At 34.6% G+C, this 16,546-nt stretch overlaps 3 protein-coding genes and 1 pseudogene across 6 annotated transcripts; 3 read left to right on the top strand and 1 right to left on the bottom strand.

Moving 5' to 3' along the window:
* The first annotated feature begins 453 nt into the window (after positions 1–453).
* On the top strand, positions 454–5,266 carry LOC111879896 (transcription factor MYB88). 3 transcript variants are annotated; one of them, XM_042900843.2, is made up of 14 exons: positions 523–538; positions 635–723; positions 813–885; positions 1,039–1,476; positions 1,569–1,615; positions 1,707–1,763; positions 1,878–2,006; positions 2,112–2,291; positions 2,379–2,473; positions 3,073–3,197; positions 3,300–3,412; positions 3,497–3,624; positions 3,703–3,848; positions 4,004–5,266. In XM_042900843.2, exons 4-14 carry the CDS (start codon positions 1,357–1,359, stop codon positions 4,115–4,117), a joined length of 1,254 nt encoding a protein of 417 aa, XP_042756777.1. In that variant the 5' UTR covers positions 523–538; positions 635–723; positions 813–885; positions 1,039–1,356; the 3' UTR covers positions 4,118–5,266. The 3 variants fall into 3 exon arrangements, with proteins under 3 accessions (XP_052626115.1, XP_042756777.1, XP_023732104.1); XM_023876336.3 differs by lacking the exons at positions 523–538; positions 635–723 and having other exon boundaries at positions 747–885; XM_052770155.1 differs by lacking the exon at positions 4,004–5,266 and having other exon boundaries at positions 454–723; positions 3,497–3,834.
* On the bottom strand, positions 3,571–8,616 carry LOC111879912 (UDP-galactose/UDP-glucose transporter 3). Of its 2 annotated transcripts, XM_023876344.3 has the most exons (8): positions 8,405–8,616; positions 7,423–7,520; positions 7,182–7,312; positions 7,074–7,104; positions 6,870–6,973; positions 6,659–6,780; positions 6,036–6,474; positions 3,571–4,180 (listed from the first exon to the last, which is right to left on the bottom strand). In XM_023876344.3, the coding sequence occupies exons 1-7, from the start codon at positions 8,506–8,508 to the stop codon at positions 6,066–6,068; spliced, it is 999 nt and encodes a 332-aa protein (XP_023732112.1). In that variant the 5' UTR covers positions 8,509–8,616; the 3' UTR covers positions 3,571–4,180; positions 6,036–6,065. The 2 variants fall into 2 exon arrangements, 1 of the variants encoding a protein (XP_023732112.1); XR_008231378.1 differs by lacking the exons at positions 6,036–6,474; positions 6,659–6,780; positions 6,870–6,973; ... (2 more) ...; positions 7,423–7,520; positions 8,405–8,616 and adding an exon at positions 4,801–6,027.
* Positions 8,617–11,202: 2,586 nt separating this feature from the next.
* On the top strand, positions 11,203–11,737 carry LOC111880415 (uncharacterized; annotated as a pseudogene).
* A 2,758-nt stretch (positions 11,738–14,495) lies between these two features.
* Positions 14,496–15,818, top strand: LOC111880407 (uncharacterized). The gene has a single exon (XM_023876838.2). It carries the CDS (start codon positions 14,496–14,498, stop codon positions 15,816–15,818), a length of 1,323 nt encoding a protein of 440 aa, XP_023732606.2.
* Positions 15,819–16,546: the final 728 nt, after the last annotated feature.

The following is a 16,546-nucleotide window of genomic DNA, read 5'->3' as shown; positions in this document are numbered from 1 at the left end:
TTAGAAAAACGCAGGTAGCCGTCGATACCGGTTGCGGTTAACCGCCTGTTCCGGATACTCGATATTGGAACCATAACTAGCGGGTGTCCAACGGTTATCGATTTCGTAAAAATGAGAATTGGAGTCGGAATCGCTTAAGACGGTTCCGAAACTTTAGAAACTAGAACCGAAACCACTTAACCAGTTTCAGGACCAACAATTTTGAGACGGTTCCGATTCCAAAAACAGGTTCGCTTACACCGCTATTAATGTGTGGTTCTAAAAATAAATAAATCAATAAATAAACTGATAAGCATGAAAGACAAAAATATGATAAAATGTAATATGTTTAGATTGAATCGATTGTTCATACATTAATGAGTGGAAGTTATTTACATATTTGAAAAAAAAAAAAAAAAAAGGTATATACTGTATTTAAAAAAATTAACATTTACAGAGATCACATGGAAGAGAAAGGGAAAGTGACAGCGAAATCAAAACCCCTACCCCTACCACCACCGCCGGCCCATCATCATCAGCATCATCATCATCCCGGAGCGTAAAAATCAATAACCACACCATTAATAATGTTGATTTTACTGAATTTCAATTGATTAGATTACATTACATTTTCTCTCTCCTTCGTGGATTTCAGCGTCAGTTTTTTCAAACTCCTCCTCATGCCCGCGCTCTCAAGCCCCACCACCCACACCTTTTCTTAGAGAGCGAAACACCGATTTACAGGTATATTTTCCATTTCTTCCAAAATAAATTTCAATATCCACAGTTTCTCCGCCCTCATTCGATCGTATTAACTTGTATTATACTTCCAGATCAACCGCAAACTCCCTCAGATCTACGGAGACTCCTCTTTCTCGATTCTCGCGATATATACGATACCAAAAGGTAGTAGTATATATGATTTCAATATAATCCTTAATCCATAATCCAATCCGTGTTTGATTTCGCTTCTTATAGCTGTGAAGTTTAATCAATAATCTGTTTTCAGTTTCAACTTTCTCGTTCTCATTTATTTGGATTCTGTTTGTATGGTTTTAGGGCATCAAAGGCGGCTGATTTTTGATTTTTGATTCAATACAAAAGGTTGGAATCCAAGGCAAATGCGACGTATGACGTTTTGCTCCATGTGTGTGTGTGTACATGTGGTGTTCCGTTTGAAGTAAACAGTAGCCTGTAAAGTTTTCTCCCTAAAAAGAGGGAAATTTGGGGTTCCTTTTGCTTATCTTTTATTTACTTCTTTATATAAACACAAATAACAAAATCCACCCACATATAAACGCAAAAAGAGTTCCTTTACCATAGCATGCGAGAGCTAGGTTTTTGGGATAAAGGAGAGAGCGGTTTTGTTGGTGAAGGATGCAGAATATGAAGAAGAAAGCCTGTGATTCTACTAGTAGTTCTAATAACAACAACAGTAGTGGTGATGGTGAAGCTCAGAAGCAGAAAGAGAGGCATATAGTTTCTTGGTCTCAAGAGGTTCATTATGAATATGATCACTCAAATAACAACTCATCTTTCTCTTATAATCATCATCTTGCTCAATATCTCCATTGTTTGTATTTCTTCAGGAAGATGATATATTAAGGGAACAAATCGGTATCCATGGAATCGACAAGTATGATTTCCTTTCTTCAAATCTCATATTTGAAAAAGCTATTTCTTATTGGATTCATAAGATTGATGGGTGTCAATACTGTAATTTTCAGTTGGGCTATTGTTGCATCAAAGTTTAAGGATAAAACTACAAGGCAATGTAGAAGAAGGTAACCATAAGGAAAACTTAACATGTATCTTTACTTAATCTTATATTTTTTAAGATCCAAAACTTCCTTTATTGCTACTAACTCTTGATTTTGGATAAATGTTATAAAACACAGATGGTTCACTTATTTGAATTCTGATTTCAAGAAAGGAGGATGGTCACAAGAGGAAGACATGCTTTTATGTGAGGCTCAAAAGATTTTTGGTAACAGATGGACTGAAATAGCAAAAGTCGTTTCAGGCAGGTAAATGATGTTCTTCTCTTCTATATATGATTTTTGATTTGCTAATTTTTTATTGAAAAAATAACTAACAAGACTATAATTTTTTTATTTAAAAAAAAAAAAAAGAACGGATAATGCTGTCAAGAATCGGTTTTCGACATTGTGTAAGAAGAGAGCAAAGAATGAAGCAATGGCAAAAGAGAACAACACTTGTTACATCACACCAAACAACAAAAGGACCAGATTTCAGAATGGACAAAATGAAGACAGAGTTCTAGAACCTTCAATGCCTCTTTCCAAAATGAGGTATTTTTGGATTTAGATTTTTGGTATGAAATATTAAAATCAAATTCTAATTCTTACATTAATGTATGTATATGTATTTTGATTTAGGAGGAAACATATTCCTGATACAACAGAAGAGAGCCATAACATCAACACCTTGACAACACAGGTTCATCCCAAAAGTGAAGAGGTCTCAAAAGATGGTAATACACCATAAAAATGGAATCTTGAAGTTGTTGTTTGTATGATGGTGGGTGGAGAGTTAAATCAGAAACAAAATGCACAAAGGATTCGTATGTGTTGTTTGTTTCTTTTTAACTTGATGGGGACATGACTTAATCTGGACAGATATATAGTGGTGTTTCTTTTTGACTTGCTATAAACAATGAGCTTGATTGGGTTGACTGAATTGAGGATATCTTTATCCATTAAACCTCATTCTTTATCCATTGAACCAAACTCTTTTTTTTTTAAACCTATTCAAACCCACTTGTCTTCTTTTCTTCTTCAAGAACAATCGGGTTTTGTTGCATTTTATCAATCATTTATTAACCAGCATCACTTTAAAACCGAAGGTTAAAATGGTCATTTTTTTCACACTCAAACTGTTCAGAAAAAAATATTGGTTTATCCATTCAGAGCACTTTAACCATACAAAACCGAATGAAGAAAAAAAAAAAGAAACAATTTCTTCGATAATAAAAACTCAAGTTGTTGAAATTCGAATGCTTTGATTGGATAATGAAATTAATAAAATGTGTTCGAAATTGATAAAAAGAAACTAATGGTATGATTCTTGAAGGAACATTTCTGAAGAAAGATGACCCGAAGATTATTGCATTGCTACAACAGGCAGAACTTCTCAGTTCACTTGCACTCAAAGTTACTCTGGAGAAAACAGAGGAAAGTTATGAAAAAGCTTGCAAGGTGAATAATATATTTTTTTTTATGATGACTATATTGTTCTTGTTTCTTGTTGAAAAACGTATGTGAAAATCTTACATTTAATCAAATACTATTTATTTTCAGGCTGTTGAAGATTTTTTAAAGAAAACCAAAGAAAGTGATGTGGTTGGAGTTAACAATAGCATGTCTGATATGGACATAAGAAGTTGTGATGAAGGCAGCCAACAATCATGGAGGTAGTAGGCATAACTCATGAGGGCATAATTGGAAATTCACCTGATAATATTTAATATTTTATCATGTTCATTTGTGCTGTGCAGACAACCTGATTTATATCAGGGATCCCCAGAAAGCTCAGAGTACAGTACAGGGTCAACTGCTCTCTCCCAAGTGATTGAGAAAATTTGTGGTAAAAATATAATAACACCTGATTCAACAACAAACCTAGGTAAATTTTGCTATACAGGGTGAAGATTTGGTGTGAGTTACCTTTTTTACCCCTAACAAGAAACCTATGTTTACACAGATGTTTTAGCTTCTTGTGATGAATGTGAGAATGATGTTGGAGGCATATGTCCCTTGCCAAATTCACAATTCAATTCCCCACTTCAAGTAACTCCATTGTTTAGATCAATGGCAGCAGGAATTCCAAGCCCACAGTTTTCAGAAAGTGTAAGCTCTCTTGCTAAGATGGAATGGAATCACAAAAGGAATGGAATGGAATGGAATCTTCCATTCCCTCTTTGATTACTCCATACAGAACACTACCTTAGCATTTTTTATGACTTTGAAGTACAAATTTATGTTTATACATTTTTTTTTTTCAGGAAAGGAACTTCCTACTAAAAACACTTGGAATGGAATCAACACCACCACCAAAGCCAGGAATCAGAACTTCACAACCTCCACCTTGCAAAAGGGCTCTTCTCCATTGCCTTTGATTTGATTATTCCCATGTAATGTAGAGTTTTTTCATAGGATTTTGCATCTCATATCATATCAGCCTGATTTTTTAAACAAAAAGGTTTGATCAACATCAAGATCTGCATCAAAATCTGGAATGTTCCGGTACATTCCAGAACAACCACAAGTAGATCAAGGATTTACATTTTACTAGTTGACATGCATTGTTTTTTGTTTCTTCATTTTTGGAGGGTTTCGAATATGGCTAGTATTCCCCCTCATAATTATTTGGCCTTCAAATATGCCAAAATCATGCACAGAACATATATATATATATTTTTTCTTACAGAGTGTAATTATACATCGGCGAGTTGCTGATATTTACAATATTACCCCTAAATGGAAAAGGGGGAGGTTTTAGAAGCATAGAAGTGAGTGAGCGAGTGAGGAGGAGGCTCAACCACCCCAGTTGAACTCCATTTTTAGAGTGTGTGTGTAGAATAGAGGTTATGGTATAAGTTTTTTTTTTTTTGATTTTTTGATATTGTAATGTATTAAACCTACAATGATTGGTTTTTAGCGGATGTGATTCTTGTGTGCAGAAGCTTATTTCTTTTATTTTTTTGCCTTCAAAGTTTATTAAATTATTATATAAAATTGTGATGAAAGAATTGAATGCAAAGAAGACAATGTAGTTAAAGAAAGGGATATAGAAACTTACTTGCAGAAGATGAAAGATTGATGCTGTTTTTCACACTGTGTGTCAGTGTGTAAATTTGGTTAAAAATGGTGGTTTTGGGCTGTGGGGAAGGTGGGGATTGTGGTGTGCAGATCTGTTGGTGTATTTAAGTTGGTCAGCTCTGCTGATAATGATGAGCAAAAAGAAGGTTTGGTCTTTTTTCCAGGGTGGAAGTTGGTGAATTTAGAGATGTGTACAACTCTTAAAGCATTGGGTACAAGTTGGTATAGGGGGCTGTTGGTTTGGGAAAATGATTTCTTAAAGAAAAGGTATGTTGGAAGTGATGAGAGAAGAGAGGGAAAACTGTACAAATTTTAAAAGCATGTTTCTATGGAGGCCCCATTTCATCCACCTTTTTTCCTTTTTCTCCAATTTTAAATCGCATATATAAATCAATGATTGGTTGTTGGGTTGTAAGCATTTTAAATAAAACAAATCTTGTTAGGTACGCGTTGTTTATTTTTTTAATTTATAGGTAATTAATACGATTTTATAAATTATATTCAGTGGTAAGCATTTTAAATAAAACTTCAAATGACTTTTGACATTTTAGACCAGTTTTGTTTTTGTCAATTTCTAAACTATAACCTGAAATAGACTTTTTTTTTTTTAAATAAGTTGGTGCGTACTGATACCTACAAATAATTTCTAGAGTAAATTACAAATTTGGTCATTATAATTTACGTAAAAGTTGCAAATTTAGTCCAAATTTTAAAATTGTCTCAATTGTATTTTCATTGTGGATATTGTCCCCGTACTTTAAAAGCAAAAGTTTAGTCCAAAAGATGAAGTCATTTAATGAGTCGAGGATCACATTGAGAGAAGTACAGAATTTGGACTGAACTTGAGATTTTTGGTAAAGCATGAGGACCAAATTTGTAATTTACTATAAATTCTAAGTTGGCAATAATAACCAATAAAGCCATTTTGTCACATGTTACCTTGACGCGAGCATAACTACAGCATACATGCTTCACATACTTAACACATCTAATTAGATAAAATACCAACTTAGCAAGCTAGCAAAAGCTTAAACTACTTGACTATTAAAAAAGAGAGAAAATACTTGACATAACTTGAGAAAAAAGAATTATGTGAAATAAGTACAACTTTTTCTCTATGGTAACACTCAAGAAAATTCTAATCTAAAAAAAATTAATTTTTATGGATTATGTATTCGAACTAAACAATGAACTAATGAAAAAAAAAAGATTTACCTAAAAAATGTGGTTTAGACCGAATTTTCATCAAACATTCTTCTTCTTTTTCTTCATTCTCTTGGGTCTCTTCTTTTTTAGGTAAATCTGAAAGGATAATCCAGTAAAAACCATAACAACACTCCCCCATTGCTTTCGAGATAAAGGATTGCCACTAAGCACAGATGAAACCACAATACTCACAAATTTGCGAGTTGTGGTGATAGTGGTGTTAGTTAACGAACCAAAACGACTAATTGTAAAAAATATAAAATTTTGACCAATCGCGCCACATAAGCAGTAGTATAAAATATCCCATGTTGCTTCAGTGTTGTGTTTGCAAAATTGAACTGCTTCATATCCACTCGCTTCAGGCCAACCAAACATGAAAACCGTGTTGTATACTGTTCCCCATAAGTTCATTCCTAACATCATGTCCCATGCATTTGTTTTTGGGTACCTACAAAATACTGTGTTTCACATGCATTGGACTGGAACTAAACCCTACCTAAAATTAGCAAGTTATTTTCGACCTGTTTAATTAAACATGCAACAACTATATTTATTTCACTTAATATTTTAATTTAATGTATCACAAAACCCTAATCTTGTTACATACATGATATATTAGGAAAATAAAGTACCTTGCGGAAATTGAATCTTGTGTCGCATTTGTGAAACCATCAAACACCAAGTTGAGAAAGCAAAGTCCATATCCGAGTGGAGCATTTGGATTAGCAAGTTTATTTATGGTTTTTGAGCTAGTCTGGATAAAATAAAGTCATTGAAATTAAATTAGTTTTGAATTTTTATAAGCAAAATAAACAAAATTGAGTAGAATGATGATAAATTCACCTTTGCCAATGCAAAGATTGACACACCACCAGCAACAAGGAGGCTGCAAAGATACTCCTGAAAAGTGTATCGAATACCATAAACGAGGGACCCCATCAACATCACTGTGCAAAAGATTAAGATTGATTATATATATATTTTTTGTAAATATGGTATTATGAAGCTTTTTTATATAAGTGATATGAAGAACAACATATGACACACCTGGAATCATTTTGGAAGATTTTGCAAGAACCTGTAAGTGATATAATGAATAGGTTCTTTAAAAAAGAATAAGATTGTCAAAAACAATAAATACATTTGTTACAAAACCTGAGCAGGATAACTGATGTATTTTAGAGCTTCAATCCCCATTGCAGGGCCAATTGTGTTTGTAATTCCAGCACTCCAATAACTCCACCATGGAGCACGAACACCTTTACCTTTGCCCCAAAGCTTTATCACTAATGCAATGAACAGAAATTGTTAGTATTAATATTTATTTAATAGAATAGTGATTTGGATTTAAGATCATGAGAAGAAATGAAAATGAAGAAACATAAGAAAGACTCACTAACGAAGGACCATTGCAAACAGACAGCACTTTGTGCCAGGTTTAAGAATGCCAAATGTTCAAACCTCTCCTTGTCAGGGCCAAATCTCTTAGTAGACCTGGAAATTCAACAACTAAGTTTTAAGCAAAAGATGATAAAAAGTAAAAACATCTACCATGTTTTCAAAGAATTGTAAACATGTTTTACTCTAAAAAGGAAAATAGAAACAAATTTGTTATTGGTAGGATTCATGAATCATGACCACAACAATTAGAAAGGAAGATTACTACATGTTTGTAAAAGAAGCCCGACATCAACAACATTAACATAGAAAGGAAGATTAGTACACGTTATATGGCTGAGAAATTTGCTTAATTGGTTGTTCAATTTCGGTTGAAGTTGCATGAAGAAAAAAACACTATATGTTTGAAGAAGAAATATCCAAACAAAAAGAGAACAGCAAATCATCATTATCCACGACTTTCATCTCTAAAAGCCCAATTTATAGGGTTCTTGGATCCATGATTCCAAATTAGACTTTGTATCCAAAAGTCATAGTCGCTTTCTGCTTTACAAATAACAAAAATATCAGTGGAGTTCATCCCCTGAAAAAAACCCAAACTCTGCAATTCTCATAACTTAATAGAACCTTAGATTTCCATTAGTAAAAGGTGACAGCAATGTTAGTCATAAGTTATGTGTTTAATGTGAGAGGGTAGATTGAAAAAAAAACTTCCAATGGATCTTAAAATCGACATCATTTTGACGTAATTTATCGTCAATGTTGATAGATAGTAAGTTAAAACTTCCTGTATACGTTACTTTCAATTTCTTCGACGAGTTCATGGAAATTAAACATCAATCATCAGAAATTCCATTATTACAAGTTAGAAATTCAAAATTCACTAAATGCTAAAAGTATGAAACAATTAGATGAATAACATAATACATGAAATCAACAAAAGGAATTTAAGAGATCGATAGCTAAAAACTAACGCTTACACGGTCTCTTGAAGAACGCCTTGATATATATAAGCCGACCAAATACCAGCGATACAGAATGCTAGCTCCAGAGCACGGCGGAGACCTACGCCATGGAACACCATCGACGCCGAACCTAGAGATCCGGCGAGATACGTCGATTCGCCGGTATCACAGATCCAACGAACTCTTCCAAACGGTGGTGCTATAACCGAAAACTCAAACGACGGGAAATTTTCTATCAACCAGAATTTATATTTAATTTATATATTTTACGAGGAATGTTCAGGTTGAATAAAATCTCTTGAAGCTATGATGCACTTCCCACGTGGACGTCTTTGATTCGATGGAAAGTTAACTTTACAAACGATATTGAAAATGAGTTGTTACGTTACATTATGTTATCAGATTTTGCTGATTTATAAAATCAATGAGTATCCAACGTGTCAAATATCTATATAAATATACAATTTACTGAATTAAATTGATATATAAAAATAAAAAGATGTCGATTTATTAAAGCATATTAGATTAATGAAATTGTAACATTTAATAGATAGTTAAACATTTGGTAAAATTATGATTCCATGGGTATGCATGTTTGAGTTTTAGCAAGTATTGATGTTGCTAGATCTTGTGTGCATTAAATAAAATCCCATAAGATGATATGTTATGTTAAGTTTGTATATGATATTAAAGTGTTGTCCCAAACCCCAAAAGGCAACCTAAATCAGCTCGCTCCAAATTGTCCCAAGCTGGTGTTAGAAGTAAAATCAAGTATTTAGGGAACGGACTAGTTAGCAGGAAGTTGCACATAATTGTACACATTCTAATAAAAAACTTTTTTTTGTCCACATAGCATCTTCTAAGCTCTTCTCTTTTTACAAAGTGAAATACCTATTTTGCCCATTCAACTCACATCTGCTTATTCTACTCTACAAAGGGATAATGACTTAAAAGGGTAATATATTTTTCGATTTGTACACATTTGATCACTGGGTTTTTTTTCGTCCACATTTACCCCTTCAACTTGTTAAACTGTACACATCCAGTCTTTATGACCGGTTACTGCATGTTAGCCGGAAAAACTGACTTAATAGGGTAATATATTTCTCATTTTATACACATTTAGTCTTTAATATTTTTGTATACATTTAGTCCTTAATATTTTTTGTTTCAAAATAAATCGTTTTTGTTTTTGTACACATTCAGTACTTATGAATGTTTTCTTTACGTTTTTCTCACGACATCTTACGTGGGACAATCATTGATGAAGTGTGTGAGGCTGTTGATGTTTATGTGTAATGTCTCATTTTCACAACAAAAAAAATTCATTTTTAAATAAGGCAAAACTCCCTAATTATAAATCCATTATTAAGAAAAAACGTTTATTCCAAAATACATTTATCGAAAATCAGAGCAATATAAGAAACGCAAAATCCTCAATATTGTTGATGAGTGTGTACAGTCATGCATTCTCCTTCCTACGACCAACCTGAAAACATAAACAATTGGGTAAGCACAAATTTTAGTGAGTTTCCCCCAAAATACCTGATACAACAAACGTATTATCATGCATAATGGACCCACACTCATCAGAATGGAATGCCTTGGCCCAATCAGTCATCGGACTGGAATACCCAGGGTTTGTTGGCATGCCGCCTTAACCCAACCGCTCTTCTCGAGTCTCTGTGCCTATAGCTTATAGCAGGCCCGCACCAGGTAACTTGTCCTACAACATATAGCAAGACCACCTCCACCTATCCCACCACCATATGGCTATCCCACATAAGATGTCGTGAGAAAAACCTAAAGAAATCATTCGTAAGTACTGAATGAATACAAAAACAAAATTGACTTATTTTGCAACAAAAAAATATTAAGGACTAAATGTGTACAAAAATATTAAGGACTAAATGTGTAAAAAGTGACAAATATATTACCCTATTAAGTCATTTTTACCGGCTAACTTGGATTAACCAGTCATAATGAACTAAATGTGTACAGTTTAACAAGTTGAATGGGTAAATGTGGACGAAAAAAAACTCAGTAACTAAATATGTACAAATCAAAAATATATTACCCTTTTAGTCTTTATCCCATTCTACAAATCACATAAATCACGTATCTATTCCGTTTAATTTGACCTTCTTGATTTCGAAAACCATATATTAATTCAAATTTGAAATACCCAAATGTCACAAGTAATTCCAAATCAACGGTTTTGGACGAAGTTAGGTTCTAAAACGAAATCATCTTCAAATCAATTCCTATAAACTGTGGTTGCACACTTTCTTCTTTAACTTCACTGAATTGCAGGTTTCACAGGTATCTTGATGATTCAATCTAAAAAAATACTTGAAGTTGTTTCACGATTGTAAGTCTTTTCAATTGGATTCTCTGCTATAGTTTACATACACAGTTTTTCCATTGAGATGATTTATGTTCATCATCTAGGTTTCAATTTCTCCATCGATTTGTTTCTGATGGTCATCATCGAATGGGTTTATGTTCATCTTTGTCTTTAAATTTGGGTTTTGTATGTTTATATTTTCTTTCATTTGATTGTAGTTATGTTTCAGTTTGAAATATTTCATATTTTTTCCATGAATCAACTAAAGAACCATTTCATGAAACTTTAGGTTTTGATATTATAAAGGAATACAAACTTAAATTGAACAAAAACCTGCCCAGGGATTATGGATAATCGTTCTCTACTGTTGAATCATACCCTTCCTTTTGTTAAACTTAAATTGCAAGATTTCTTCGATCTTTTCCTGCGATTTGAAGTTTATAGCAACTATTAACCACCCTTCTAAATGTATTCTAGAGATAAAAAGTCAAAAGAAGCAGGCATGGAAGTTACAAAAGAAGAGATAAGAAGGATCAAGGAATAAGAATATCTGGCCATGAAGGAGGCATTGGGTTTAACTCCCAAGCGTTCTTCAAAACCTCAAGTTACTAAAATTGATAAACATGAATTTTCTGAACTTGTGAAGAGAGGTTCTACTGCTGAAGATTTGGGAGCAGTTTATGCTGAGGCTGCTCATGTTCAAGGTCTAGGTTTTGCCAAGTAAGTTTCTGATCCATAATACCAAATATTAGTATGTTATTTATGTTTTTAGGGTTGTAAAGTTTTAACATTTGTTTAAAATTATACTAGAGGGTACCTAAAGCACGAGAAGAGTCAAGTTCATATTGCAGCCTGTGGTGACAATGGAGGCACCCAAAAGTGCAAATACAAAGAGAGATGAGAGGAAACATGAAAGGAGAGAGAAAAGGCATTATGAAGATGATGATGATGACAGGAGACACAAGAGAGGTAAGGGGAAGAGACGTCATTATTCTGATTAGTTTTGGTTTTTGCATCACTGCTTTCTTGATTATCTACATTTATGTTTTCATGTTTGCTATATAACTCTTTGTTTATTAAGATTTGATCTTAAATGTCAAAATGTATCTTTTTTTCTTTTAGGATTGAACTATGTATTGTACTATCTATCCAGGTATATCACAAATTTTGTTTTAAATAATTCACCAAACATGACAAATGTGATAAAGAACAGATAAAAAGGTAGGTTTTTTTCCAAGATTTAGTCAAAGAGTTGTAAAATAGCCTTAAATTCTACAAGTCCTAACTATTAAATTACCTGCAAAATGCATAAAATGTCAGTCAGTTTGAAAAATAATCATGTAAATGCAAAAAAATAACAATAATAATAATAAATTAATTAATTAATTAAATTAAGAATATTCTTTTTGTAGGGTTGACTTGCAAAATGCAAATAAACCGTAAATTTAGAAGTTTTGCGAAATTACATCCAAACTTTCGAAAAACATGAGTTATTTTTAAAACCTTGTTATTTTTGGATTTTATTCAACTGTTTTTTTAGATATGTTACTTTTAAAACTTCTCGATCCTTTTGAATTTTGTTTCCTTTTGTTAATCTCAAAATCAAGGCTTCATTTTTTTATATCTGTTTTAAACTATCCATTCAATCTATTGCACTTTGTTATGATTTTTATCAACGTGATAAATATTCTAATAAATTGTCCATTTCTTGATTTTTTTAAAAACATATTCTAACTGGATTACCATATACGATTATGGTAATTTATTTTGTTGATTAAGCGATCTATTATTTGGCTTGGATGGCTTTTAAGGATGATGCTTGGCCCGATAATTGTTCCTACCACCAGAATTACATAGAATGATAGGTGCATTTTATGCACCTATTTTGCATGTTTATTTATGTCTTTTTATAGCATTCTACTTTATAATTCTTGCATTTAGTTGATTATTAGGGCAATTTCATATTTCATTAAGAATGTCTGGTACTTCACTATTTTTGATTTATTTTGTAGGCATTATGGAGAATGGAACGTGGACCTTGGATGCATGGATGCTTGGAGCATGAAGCTTTGGAACATGAGGAGAAGATGAACCGGTCATTCCATGGCAGAATATATGAAAGCATTAACCCGAGTCATTGTTGCATTGTCATCATAGCAAAGGACTATGTTTGAAACGCGATTATTGTCAAACCGACATGGGTCGTGTTTGTCCTTTGTCATCTTATATTTGAGCAACATGACTTGTGGTGAAGCCAGATTAAAGATGGAGCCAACAGTGAAGACTTTTTGAAATTTAGCAAAAAGCATGGGCCATGCCAAAAACACATGGTCAAGACAAATGGCCATGCCAAAAACACATGGGCAAAAGGCATGGCCATGCCAAAAACGCATGGCCTTATGGCAAGTCACGTGAACTTTAATAAAAGAGGAGGAGACGTCATTGTGAAGGAGAGAACGGTTTTGGGAGCATTTTGGGCGATCTTGGGTGATTTTGGGGAGAATTCTTGGAGATTTTGAAAAGACCTAATCATTGCAAACACTTTGATTTCATTTTTGTAAGGATTAAACATTCCAATTCCATATTTATTCTTGTTTGATTTGTTCTTAGCCATGTGTGGCTAAGAAACCCTAGTTTCTAGTTTTTGTTCAAAACATGTTGATTGTTTGACTTGAAGCATATGATATGATGTTCGATTTGTGATTCTATTCTAGTGATTATGTTTTTGTTTAAACTAGAATTCTTGAATTTGATTTGTGTTTGATTAGCCACTTTCATGAATTGAATTTTTGTGCAGTTAATTAACTTTTAGGGCACCTAATCATTCTATTGAGTTAATAATTGGTAACAAGCAATAAGGTTTCTTATTGTAAAGCATATATCACATGTTTTCACACTTCCGAGCGTATGAGAAGAAATGAACATTGTTGGGAAGCTTGTACAAAACTTAATGCAGTTTTTCAATGCAATCTAAGAGCGTGTTTAGGTTGAATTAGTAAAGCTAGGTCTAGTCAAAGAGCGTGTTTTGGTTAGATAATTTGGCAAGCGAGAGGTACTAGAGCGTGTTAATATCTTTTAGTACTAACTTAGAATAGCAATCATGAATTACATCAAGTCATAATCAAGTTGAACAACAACATTGAGAGCTAGAACTAGAAGCACTTTTACAATTTGTTTACAAATCTATTTCATTTTGTGCATGCTTTTAAAGTAGATTATTATTTAGTTATTTACTTTTTCAAACAAACCCCCCTTTGTCACCAAAGTACCTTGCGCAAAGAGGTATAGACTTTTGTCCTGTGTCTCTGTGGTTCGACCTTGCTTGCCTTGTACTACTTTTTAGTGCATTAAAGCAGTGTATTTGGAGTCTATTGTACCCCTATTATTTGTTGGGTTTGACACCCCTAAAAAATTGGCGCCGTTGTGGGGGCCCGGTGTTACTAATTGTTTATGCCTAGATCTTTTCGTACAGGTACACCACTGCCAATTGACTCGGAGATAGAGAAGACTGCAAAGAAGTTAAGGAAGCAAGCCAAGCTTCGTAAGAGGCAACCGGTTTCCGGTACTTCTTCATCATCCAATCCCCCGGTCATTAACATTTGGGAGGATATTCCCCTCTCAAGTGTGTCCGCATCCGAAGTAGAAAGTCCATCACCTTCACCTCAACCATCCTCATCCAGAAATACCACCCCACCCTCTTCAACTACTCATCACAACCCAAACACTACACCCACATAAACTTCAACCACTACTCATACCATGGGAGATAACCATGGAGGGAATCCACCTCCAAATCCACCACCCGAACAAACCCTTCGCCAATGGGCGAGGAAAGAGGTTACTCAACAACCTCTTTGCATCACCTATCCGGCAGCCACAAACCTTGAATTGAAATCCGGTCTCATTCACTTACTCCCAACATTTAGAGGCTTAGAAAATGAAGATCCCCACAAGTTCCTCACGGAGTTCCATGTTGCGTGTGTTGGCATGAAACCACACAATGTCACTGAAGACCAAATCAAGCTTAGGGCATTCCCCTTCGTAGTGCAAGACTCAGCAAAAGATTGGCTTTATGACCTTCCACCGGGGACGGTCAACACATGGGTAGATCTTGCACGCCTCTTCTTAGACAAATACTTCCCAGAAATAAAAGCCTCAGCCCTAAGAAGAGAGATAATTGGGATCAAACAACACAAGAGAGAAGTCTTTCATGCATATTGGGAGAGGTTCAAAAAGCTTTGTGCCCGTTGCCCAAAGCATGGTATTAGTGAGTATCAAATCCTCCAATACTTCATTGAAGGCATGACTCCTTGGGAAAGAAGACTTCTTAATGCTTCAAGTGGAGGATCTTTGACAGACAAGACCCCAACGGAGATTTGGGATCTCATAAAAAACATGGTGGAGGATTCAAAGCATACTAGTCAAGATGAAGACTGGTACACAGATGCACCTCAAGGTGTAAAAGAGGTGCACACTCCTCAAATTGAAGCTCAACTATTCGAGTTGACTAAGGTGGTAATGATGCTTGCTAAGGACAAAGGTGTGCAATCCACACCCCGTCCCTGTGGCATTTGCACTCAAGTGGGACACCCAACTGATATGTGTCCTCAATTGCAAGAAGAAGAATATGAAGAAGCAAATGTTAAAGGAGGCTATTCCGGGCATAATCAAAGAACTTATGATCAGCCCCGAGGCAATCAAGGGTGGAACAACAACCAAAACATGGGCTATCAACAAAGACCACCACCCCATTACCAAGCAAGACCTCCATTCCCACAACAAAATTACCAACCGAGGCAACTACAACCTCCTCCTCAACAAGCTGAATCCTCAAGTATGTCCTTAGAAGACATAGTCAAAAGCCTTGCCACCAGCACCCAAAGTTTTCAGCAAGTGACCAAGGCAAGCATCAAGAATCTTGAGCAACAAATGGCACAACTTGCTCAATCGGTGAGCAAAATGGAGAATCAAGGAAAGCTACCTCCTCAAACTGAAAAGAACCCAAAGCACAATGCTTGTGCAATTAGCTTGAGGAGTGGAAAGAAATATGACGGCCCGAAGAAGAAGAATAGGAGTTGGTGAAGAAGAACCACCAAAGAAGGATGAAAAGAAAGAAGAAATGGTGGAGAAAAAGAAGTCGAAAGAGAAAGAAGCAAAGATCACACCACCACCTTTTCCATCAAGATTGAGTAGCAACAAAAAAAAAGAGAAGATAGTGAAATCATGGCAATGTTCCGGAAAGTTGAAGTCAACATCCCTCTCTTAGATGCGATCAAACATGTACCTAGATATGCTATGTTCCTTAAGGAACTTTGCACATCTAAAAAGAAGCTGTGAGGTAATGAGAGAGTGAAAGTAAGTGAAAATGTGTCTGTAGTTTTGCAGAAAAGGATGCCCCCAAAGTGCAAGGATCCAGGTGTTTTCACCGTTCCTTGCAAATTGGGAAACTTGTATGTCCCCCGTGCTATGCTAGATTTAGGAGCTTCAATTAATGTTTTACCATATTCTGTTTATAAATCTATTGGCATAGGCACTTTAACAAAAACAGGGGTGATCATCCAACTTGCAGATCGTTCTATAGTACACCTAAAAGGTGTATTAGAGGATGTTTTGGTGCAAGTTAATGAGCTTGTCTTTCCTGCAGATTTTTATGTGCTTGATATGGGAGATGATGACCATCCATCCTCGAGTTCCATACTTTTAGGTAGACCATTCTTGAAAATAGCAAGAACAAAAATTGATGTCTACAATGGTACCCAAGTGATGTTCATTGCATAAATTTTGTTGATATTATCCAACCTTTGACTGAA

Source organism: Lactuca sativa, chromosome 4, assembly GCF_002870075.4.
Source record: "Lactuca sativa cultivar Salinas chromosome 4, Lsat_Salinas_v11, whole genome shotgun sequence".
NCBI lineage: Eukaryota > Viridiplantae > Streptophyta > Magnoliopsida > Asterales > Asteraceae > Lactuca > Lactuca sativa.
The sequence above is the reverse complement of the archived record's forward strand: the minus strand, read 5'-3'. Positions and strand labels throughout refer to the sequence as shown.

What these genes read in the sequence shown, in the direction of transcription:
- LOC111879912 (XM_023876344.3), bottom strand. Translation starts at nt 8,508, where the DNA reads ATGGTGTTCCATGGCGTAGGTCTCCGCCGTGCTCTGGAGCTAGCATTC. An exon ending in GGCGTTCTTCAAGAGACCGT is followed by an intron (nt 7,521 to 8,404) that starts GTAAGCGTTAGT and finishes TTGAATTTCCAG; the next exon opens with GTCTACTAAGAGATTTGGCC. An exon ending in ATCTTCCAAAATGATTCCAG is followed by an intron (nt 6,974 to 7,073) that starts GTGTGTCATATG and finishes TCTTTTGCACAG; the next exon opens with TGATGTTGATGGGGTCCCTC.
- LOC111880407 (XM_023876838.2), top strand. Translation starts at nt 14,496, where the DNA reads ATGGGAGATAACCATGGAGGGAATCCACCTCCAAATCCACCACCCGAA.
- LOC111879896 (XM_042900843.2), top strand. Translation starts at nt 1,357, where the DNA reads ATGCAGAATATGAAGAAGAAAGCCTGTGATTCTACTAGTAGTTCTAAT. An exon ending in TGAAGAGGTCTCAAAAGATG is followed by an intron (nt 2,474 to 3,072) that starts GTAATACACCAT and finishes TGATTCTTGAAG; the next exon opens with GAACATTTCTGAAGAAAGAT. An exon ending in GTTATGAAAAAGCTTGCAAG is followed by an intron (nt 3,198 to 3,299) that starts GTGAATAATATA and finishes ATTTATTTTCAG; the next exon opens with GCTGTTGAAGATTTTTTAAA.